The sequence below is a fragment of the Mustela putorius genome, unplaced genomic scaffold (assembly GCF_011764305.1).
Source record: "Mustela putorius furo isolate JIRA1106 unplaced genomic scaffold, ASM1176430v1.1 tig00000508_pilon_pilon_pilon, whole genome shotgun sequence".
In the NCBI taxonomy this organism is placed as follows: Eukaryota; Metazoa; Chordata; class Mammalia; order Carnivora; family Mustelidae; genus Mustela; species Mustela putorius.
Genome location: NW_025421402.1, coordinates 938,941 through 948,382, shown reverse-complemented (window position 1 = coordinate 948,382; position 9,442 = coordinate 938,941). Strand labels below are relative to the sequence as shown.

General features: G+C 38.9%; 1 protein-coding gene across 4 annotated transcripts in view; it reads right to left on the bottom strand.

Annotated features, from left to right (window-relative positions):
* Positions 1-891: 891 nt before the first annotated feature.
* Positions 892-9,442, bottom strand: part of NR5A2 (nuclear receptor subfamily 5 group A member 2) — a 138,568-nt gene continuing 130,017 nt past the window's right edge. For all 4 annotated transcript variants that reach the window (XM_004756231.3, XM_004756233.3, XM_004756236.3 and 1 more), the window contains one exon: positions 892-4,253. In XM_004756231.3, coding sequence (XP_004756288.1) covers positions 4,006-4,253 — 248 coding nt within the window. In that variant the 3' untranslated portion in view covers positions 892-4,005. The remainder of the gene's footprint in view (positions 4,254-9,442) is intronic.

Below are 9,442 nucleotides of genomic sequence, written 5' to 3'. Positions count from 1 at the left end.
GTTATTTTGAAATAGAGGTCATTATTAATTTCCAAAACGATTTTGTACATATTTCCTTGCTTTAAACATCTCCAAAGTCTCAGTGGTACTGAAAAAGGTTAACTTCTAGGACATATACATTATTGTTTAAGGTTAAACTCCAGAAAACATAAAAAGGCTTTTATTTAGGGTTTTACATCATTGACATTTGTATACGTAGTAGTGATTTGATGCCTGATTTTATCTACTTTTTTTTTTTTTGAAGGTTTTTTATTTGAGAGAATCAGAGAGGGAGAGAGCACAAGCAGGCGGAACAGCAGGCAGAGGGAGCAGTAGCCCCCCTGCCCCCACCGAGCAGGGAGCCTGATGCAGGACTCCAGGATCATGACCTAAGCTGAAGGCAGTCGCCTGACCAACGGAGCCACCCAGGAGCCCCATAATACCTTCTTCTTTTCAAGCAAATCCTTAGTGTCACCCTGGTTTAGAGAGTGCAGAGCCAAACTGCCTGGGTTCAAATCCCTGCTCCTTCACTCACTGGTTTCTCACTCTACGCAAGAAACTTTAAGAGGAACATAGTAATAGCAGATGGAGCTGTTCTGAAGATCACGTGAATCCACAAAGTACTTGGTAAGCTTATTAGGGGGCAGGGTAGACAAAACGTTAAGACACTTTAAGATATTTCTGCTAACCTGTTATAACAGTAATATAAAATGCTTTTTTCATATGGAGAGAGGACGCACAGATCGTTTAACGCTTCAGCTACCCAACCTTGGACAAGACTATTCTAGATAACATCTGGAGAGGGGAAAGTTATCTACTCGGGGTGGATTCCACTCCCAGTCAAGGATCTCAATTACTCAGAAGCTTTAGTATCTAATAGAATGAGGACAGCATAAAAACTTTTAAAAATTATCAGGCTGGGCATATCAATATTTATTGAAATACTGAAAAAAAATCCATTTTGTCGAGAAATTCCTGGCAAGAACTGACATGACAATATGTTATTTCACTGATACAGTAAGAAAACGCCAACAAGTAACCGACTTCACACTCGAAACATTGCATGGATTCAGGTCCAAGGTAGCGGATCTGCAGTACAAATGTTCAGACATTACAGATTGTCTGTTTACAAACAGAGACCAACTCTAATAAACCACGCTAAGCCAAAAAAACGTTTATATCTGAGTCTGCTTTTACTAATGAATCCTGTAACTGGTAAGGCAGTTTAAGGAAATGTCTCGTGGCAGACGGGTTAACAGCGAGCACTAGAGAAATATCCCTGGCCAACTGTGGATGGACCACAGTCGGCTGGGGTACATTCTTGTTTATCAATTTCTGGTGGTTCCCCCCCCCCCCCCAATTTCTGTTCTTGATGTCACCAGGAGTGTGGACCTAACTCTCCGTGTTGCCCGTCTTTCTTTCTAACTGCATTTAGGATGGAATTTGCTAGTTTAACAACATACCAGTAATTTGACATTTCCTAGGTTTTATTTTCAGCAGAGAGTACTACTGTGTTATTTAAAATAAGAGAACATGGACTTACAGAATCAATGTACTTAGGGTTGGTTTTTTTTTTTTTTTTTTTTTGCAATGTTAAAGACCCTCCAAATAACTATCCCACCAATCTCGTAAATGCCGCCACCCATGTTCCACACACAGGACGCAACCATTTCAGTGTTGACAACACCCATCTCTCTCCACAGGTCTTCTAGCCAAGTTGTTTTTTAACGGGGGAGAGTAAGGATACTGCCGGTCCATTTAAAGCTTTGGACATGGACTCTGATCAGCTCTTTTCCCTTGTCCTTTGAGCTGCGATTACAGGTGACTGAGACTTTGCACTGAGGAGCTGTGAACACTCCGTTTAGCGAACGTGTACCCTTCATGTGGATGAATATTAGAGGCGATTAAAAAAATAATAAAATAATCCTTTTGTACACACAGAAGTAGTAACTCATATCTTTGGTATACAACTTACAATGCTTGTAGAGGAAACCAGGGAAGACTCCACCCTTGTTAAATTTACTTGAAAACAGAGGAAACTACAAGTCACATAATTTACAATAGATATTAAATAAACTACAGTGGTAATTATGTAGATTTACAGACACTGAATCAAGTGGATGATTTTAATTCATTAAGACCCTTCTCTGTCCCTGAACTATGTTCTGCTAACTTGAAGACATGCTACAGTAAACACATATATTTGGTTTCTTCAGTCTTGGCTATATCTTATACAAAGGTGAAACCAAGGAACAATAAATTAGCATCATCATTGTCTACAGTTGAAACTATGATATACAATATAAATAAACTATTCAAAAGCCTGAAACATTTATGAAAAAAATTAAGGGACTAGGAGATACTTTTCAGTTTTTACAGTTTTTACAAGTGATTGTGCCGCTGATAATCTCAAAAAAAAAAAAATCAAAGTCTAAATGAGATTCTCGTTGTTGATTTTAGTGTCTCACGACATACAATAATTAAGTACTGTTAAAAATAATTACCAATCAGAAAAATAACATCAAGGAAATTACTGCTTTAGCTATTTTGTAATATCAGTTTTCCCTCCCTTCCCCGACAGGACCTAAAAGAATGTAAACACTATCTTTGACTTGAGAGTATTAATACTTTATTTTAAACAAATGTTGATCCACATCTGCACAGCTACCTCTCAGAATTGTGAAATAAGGCAAGACTTCCATACCTGTGGCATTACATGTCAATAATACTGCTATCGTTGTTGGGAGAGTTTGTTTTGCAAGTCTTTGTCCTTCAATATTTGTTCTAGAGCAGACTTTGGTCTATGACTCAGAAAGGTCAGTATCATTCTCTTCCTTCACCTTTTGGGGAAGATTGGGATCGCTTTAGTATCTTTCCAGTCCATCTGTAGGCATCACTGTTGCCATTCTATGTTAAGGGGGTGTTCAACTGCAACAAGCAGGAGACTCGAGACAATTGATAAGCTCACCTTTTCCTTTCTTTTTGCATAGCTTAACATGCTTCGGTTTTATTTTAAACTACTTAGCACTGTGACTATTTGACATCCCGGATTAAAATATGTTTCAGGTTTTATTTTCAAACAAACTACAAACTTTGATGGTTCAAAAGATGGATGTACTCTAACAAGCCTTTTGGCAAGAAATTTTCATGAAATCTGACAACGCCAAAGCCACATTTCAGTAACAGAAGCAGAAATAAGGTCTAGCTTGCTTTAGCTATGGAGCATTTGTTTTAAGTTTGTAGTCCTTTCCCTTAATATTAATTAATGCTTATATAAGGTCAGAAGAGGGATACTGCCTGCTTTTTTTTTTTTTAAACATGAACACATGACAGAACCCAGAACATATTTAAAATGGCAAGCTAACATATTACAGACTGTTCTTATCAACTGTTTGCAGGTCTAAGACACAGACATTCAAAATTAGGCTTCTCATGATTTGGTGGAGCTACTAGTGGGTGTGGCTGAGCACAAGTCCATAAGGACAGGTTCCGTGATCACAGGACAGAAGGTGCTGGGTCCTTGAAAGAAGAGGGAAGGGCTATTACAGGCGCAGCCGATGGATTTTTTTTTTTTTTTTTTTGAGTCGTTTTAGTTCAGCTTTACCGTGGAGGCATTTCATAAGCTCAAATCCCCTGCTGTAGAAGCCTAATTAATAACACAGATCAGTTTCTAAATTTCTTCACAGCGGAGATCAGTTTAACTATACAAGAATTGTTCCGTCCGTTTTTATTCCAATATGGTGTTGGTATCCATCCAGGAGTTCAATCCACTCCGTTACCATGTCTTTTATATGGAATCCTTTGGGGATGTGAAGCCTTTGATTCACAGTTTGCAATACAAATACCCTGATACATCATTTATTTGCTAGTAAGTATTTGATTATTATGCCTTTTTAAACTCAATATCTTTAAACCAAGTTTTTAATTAGTGTTGCTTGGAGCAGTTCAGAGTATTTTTTTTTTTTTCTTTCTTCCTGTCTTTCCCCCCCACCAATCTCTTTTTGTTTTGAAAGCAGGGGCTGGAACCTAAGCTCTTTTCGCATGCAACATTTCAATAAGGAGGTTGTTGTAGGGCACATCCCCATTCAGGTGCTTGTAGTAGAGATATTCCTCAGCCTGCATGCTGATGGCCCGGATTTCGGGTAGTCGAAGAAGTAGCTGCCCGAATTTCTCTGTTTGCTGTGGGTAGTTGCACATCGTATAGTCCAGCAGGGCAGCATTTACTTGTTCCTGGACACCTTCTACCAGCTGGAAGTTCTCAAGGTTTTTGACATCTGGATTTAAAAAAAAAAAAAAAAAAGCACGCTATTTTAATGGCATTTTAATTCCTGTTTACTATAGCCGTGTGTTCAATTAATGGGTGTATTTTCCTCCTGACATAAAGCATACTTTATAAGCTGCTGAATATTCAGTAAGCCCCACTCGCCAAGCTTCCCAGGAAAAGGCTCACAAAAGAGCTTTAGAAGAATGTCTTGTTGAAATTCTGCATATACCTCAAATCAATTAGACACCAATGGATTTTGAGCAAGGTCAACTCTTTTCATATCTTACAAAAGGAAAGGTTTGAGGATTCCTAAAGTAGAGGGATCATAATATATTGCCGGCAAATGAGTCCCTAGAGAAAGACCTATCTTAACCCAGTATATTACACAATTCATATAATTCTGTATTAATTTTTCTGACCCAAGGTGAAATCTGTGTCCAGGGTATGATGTAGTTAATTCTAATAAAAAGTGACAGGGTTCTTGTTTCTGTTTGACATTTTCTAAATGATTCTGAAAGCCTTTGACTTGTCTAGCCTATGCTAATGAACCATCTGGTACACTCCAGTGACTGCCAACAGAACTATTCGCTACTTGGAGCTCTCTAAAATATATATCTCAGTGACTAATGATCTTTATCAAATGAAAGCCCTGTCCTTTAGGCAGAATACGCGCCGGGATGGCCGGTGCCCTTTAACCCGAATGAGGTTTGAAAGTCTGATACTTTCCTTTCGTTTTCTTTCCCCCTGATCCTCGGTCACTCCTACAGAGAAGATGCGACACAGGCATTTCATGCAGCCTAACTCCTGATGATCATCCAGTTGTTTTAAGGCATCTGCCCTAGCGGTCTTTATAAATATTGAACAAGGGAGAAACACAGAATCAAAAAAAGACAGCATGACATACAGATGCATACATGCGCAGCCAGCGAACAAGGGAAAACGGTTTTGTTGGAATTCCTCTTCTGGAGTTTATTTACACTAACTCCAACTTTAATATAATGTGTATATAGGAGTCTCTCGAAAAAAATATATAGATATGTGTATTTACATACATCCATGCTAAGAAAGTAAACAGATGCAGCACCCCTCCAGCCCTGTTTTATTTTCTAATTGGATAAAAATAAATAAGAATGATTCTGAAGAAAACCACATAATCCTATGATTAAAAGGTTAAATGTACTAAACTCAGTTACTAGTTACCATAGTAACTCATACCCAATACTTCTGGCACTGAACTTGGCTGTCAAACTTAGTCTGTACTTACGTGCCCGTCCATTCTGGTATCTCTAAATCCTCTTAAAATAAAATTACTCACTTGCCTCGGGGTGGGGGGGTGGGAGATGGGCAGAATGGGGAAAGGGATGGGCAGAATGGGAGATACAGGCTGCCCCTTATGGCATGACCGAGTCAAGGAAATAAAGGGCACAACGTAGCACATGTGGTCAGTGACCCTGTACTAGCGTTGCGTGGTGACAGATGACGGCTGCACTTGGGGTGGGCACAGCACAGCACACAGAGAAGCTGAATCACAATATTGCATCCCTGAGACCAATGAAACACTCTGTGTCAATTCTACTCAAATAAAAAAAGTAACAACAAGCAAAAACAACACAAAACAAACCAAACAAAAAAAAAAAGGTTACCTTACATCTGCTGTTTAAATGTGTCTGGGATGATTTTCGTGTTTATATTTTGAGCCATAACTTTGCATTCAACATGTTTCCCCCTCCTCATCCCCCAAGTCTCTGCCCCAAATTAGAAACAGTGAGGAATTAGTACTGAAATAGGTACGCAGGGCGAGCATTGGATACCACCATCTATTTCAAAGTGAAATGGGAGAATAAAAAAATCTGATTATTAGTGAGATGTGCCAACAGATAAATGCTAACACTATTAGGATCCGTGTCTTCTAGTGACATTGAAACTGGCAGGCAAGTTGTTGCTCACTTGACATACAGCTAATAAAGCATTTTCCATCTGATCTAAAATATTTTATTTTAAATAATATTATTTATTTATCTGAGAGAGAGAGTGAGCGAGAGAACAGAAGCATGGGGGGAGAGTGAGAGGGAGGGAGAAGCAGACTCCCTGCTGAGAAGGGAACCAGATGTAGGGCGCAAACCCAGCACCCTGGGGTGACCTGAGCCAAAGGCAGATGCTTAAACGACTGAGTCACCCAGGCGCTAATCTAAAATATTTAAAAAACTATCTTAAGTCATTTGAAAATACAAATACATTGAGTTACATCTGGTTCAAAATTACAAAATGTCAATGAATAGAAATGCCCTTGATACACTCTAGCCCGTTATGGGACAGAAGAATTTTACATTCGTGTCAGCCTTGACCCTGTGGCGCACCTTCTCCTTTCAAGGGCTCGCACTCTGGTGATGTGTATGGGTCCTTCATAAAGGATCACTGCAAAGAGCTGACATCATTTAAAAACAGTTCCTCTGAATATTGGCAAATTTCTTGTTGTTTTTTCTTTCTACCCTTCATCCAACCTAAAGAAGACAGAATTCACCTTTCTCTTTTACATACGAGTAGGAAGTTGAAAAAGAAAACAAGCCACTTTAGGTGTTACAGTGAGCTAAACACCATTACAGCAAAACAACTGAAATGGTGCATTATTTTATGCTACAATGAAAGATATTCTCACAAGCAGGGAAAGGTAACAAGAGTCACAGAGATTAATAGGGAGGATGGAGGAATTTGCACAGTTTAAAAATGTAAGATAAATGAACAATAGTCTTTTTAGAAAGTTGTTGTTGAAACTTTTTTTGATAAATGTATTTTTTGAGACCTAGGTTCTACCTTCTGTGATAAATTACGCCACTCTGGTAAGAAAAAAAAATCTATTAAAAAACATAAAATGAAGGAGCATTAGTTCTGGTTTATGTGTTTACTAACATCACAGAATAATCATTTAAAGTCTCCAGATTAGCATGTGCTGGATAATTTCTATAAAAACTGATATAAACTGGTACCTTTCTTCTGAAAGTTTAAAAATATATGCCATTTTTCTTCTGAAGGAAAAAATACAGCTTTCCTGTACTTTGGCCTTATCTCTAATTTTTCTCTGAAGTCCATCAGAGTTGGGATGCCTGGGTGGCTCAGTGGGTTAAGCCTCTGCCTTCAGCTCAGATCATGATCTCGGGGTCCTGGGATCAAGCCCCGCATCGGGCTCTCTGCTCAGCGGGGAGCCTGCTTCCCCCTCACTTTCTCTGCCTGCCTCTCTGCTTACTTGTGATCTCTCTCTGTGTTAAATAAATAAAATCCTAAAAATAAATAAGTATATATATAAAGTCCATCACAGTTGAATTCACGTGACTGAATTTTCCCATTAAGCCAATTCTAAGAATTTCTCACAAAATCTACCAAAACTTATGCTGCTAATGACCCCAAAGGTACTTACTGATTGTATGTTTTGTGTCTACAGAGACAATCTGTAATTTGATGTCAATGATCCTGATATTTAAGCTATACAAGGTGGAAAAAAAAAAAAAAAGAAAGAACAAGATTTTTATGGGATTACTATCATTTATTGACCATGTAGTTCCTGGATCAATGCTCTGTGGGTTGACTCTACTTTCGGCTATCAATTCCTCTAGCGGCATTTGCAGCGCTTTAGTAACCGTCTGTTTCCCTAGTAGGCTGTAAGCACCTTGGTGTGAGGACTCAGTATTAGTCAAAGCATCCCCAGACAATTCTCCAATTAATGTCTGCTTTATGTTATTGATGTATTTGTCCAAGACTGATATCACTGTGACATTACTATTACATTCAACTGTTAACTATCTTTTTTTTTTTAAGATTTTATTTATTTATTTGATAGAGATCCCAAATAGTCAGGCAGAGAGAGAGGAGGAAAGCAGGCTCCCCGCTGAGCAGAGAGCCCGATGCGGGGCTCAATCCCAGGACCCTGAGACCATGACCTGAGCTGAAGGCAGAGGCTTAACCTACTGAGCCACCCAGGCGCCCCCAACTGTTAACTATCTTATAAACCAACTTCGTTTCTTTTTCTAATTCGAAACTGGCTTCCAAAAATTGATTTATACAACAGATTTCTTCCTGAAATTAAGTATTTAAAATGTGACAATATTTTCTGGCTCAAGAACCATGTGTGAATCCTGTGGTCTGAATAATCAAGTCTTAATTTACATGTTTTGCCAATGAGGATTTCCCTTGGACAGTTTTACGTTAAGGGAAATGCACCCACATCCTCATTTGGATTTGGAGTTAAGATCCCTGAGTTTCTACATTTCTTGCATGTCTAGCCTGAGAGGTGGACCATAATTTCTCTGCTATGGTCGAGATGGTTCACAAAGACCTAAAAGCAACAGGGAAGATTAAGTGCCAAAATACTGATACCACCACCTCTTGGAAGACTCATATTTTTCTCTTTTATGTAGTTCATTTGCACTTAACTCTTAGGAAGAGTCCAGAAACTTAAGTGTGCTCCCACAATACTAAAGGAATTTTTTTTTAAAGATTTTATTATTTATTTATTGAGAGAGAGAGTTGGGGGAGACGCAGAAGAAGAGGGAGGGAGAGAATCCCGTACAGATTCTGATCTGAGCACGGATCCCAACACGGGGCGTGATCTCACAACCCTAACATCATGACCTGAACGAAAATCAACTGCTGGATGCTTAACCGACTGAGTCACCCAGGCGCCCCACGGAATTCATGACCTTTTGTGAAAATTCACACATGAAATACAGATGAAATGTATTCCATATTAAGTAATGAACGGGAGCTGGCATACATGGTAGTCTAAATTAAGTAACAGGGCCCTGTAACACCAAAACCTCCGAATGAACTGATATTAAATTACATGAGAAAACAAAATCTGGAAAAATTATTACCTATTCTGGAGTCCTCAGAAATCATATGTTTTCAAGATGTGTTCAGTTCCCATCTAAATACCACTGTACCGTATTCGGATTCTAGAAAAACACTCAGCTGGAAGAGGAGGGACTGACAGGAGACCAGAATTCCCACCAGTTCTTCTGTGGTGTCTTACGCTGGATTTCCAAGTCTCCTGCATTTGGCCCTCCATGTTCCCCTTTGAAATTTATATAAGCTTCATTTTAATACAGTTTAAAAATACAAGTTAATGAACTCTAGCACTGCAGATTCGGAGTTGGAAATTGCATGTAAACAGACAGAGGCATCCCCTACCCTTTCTCTATAGCCTTT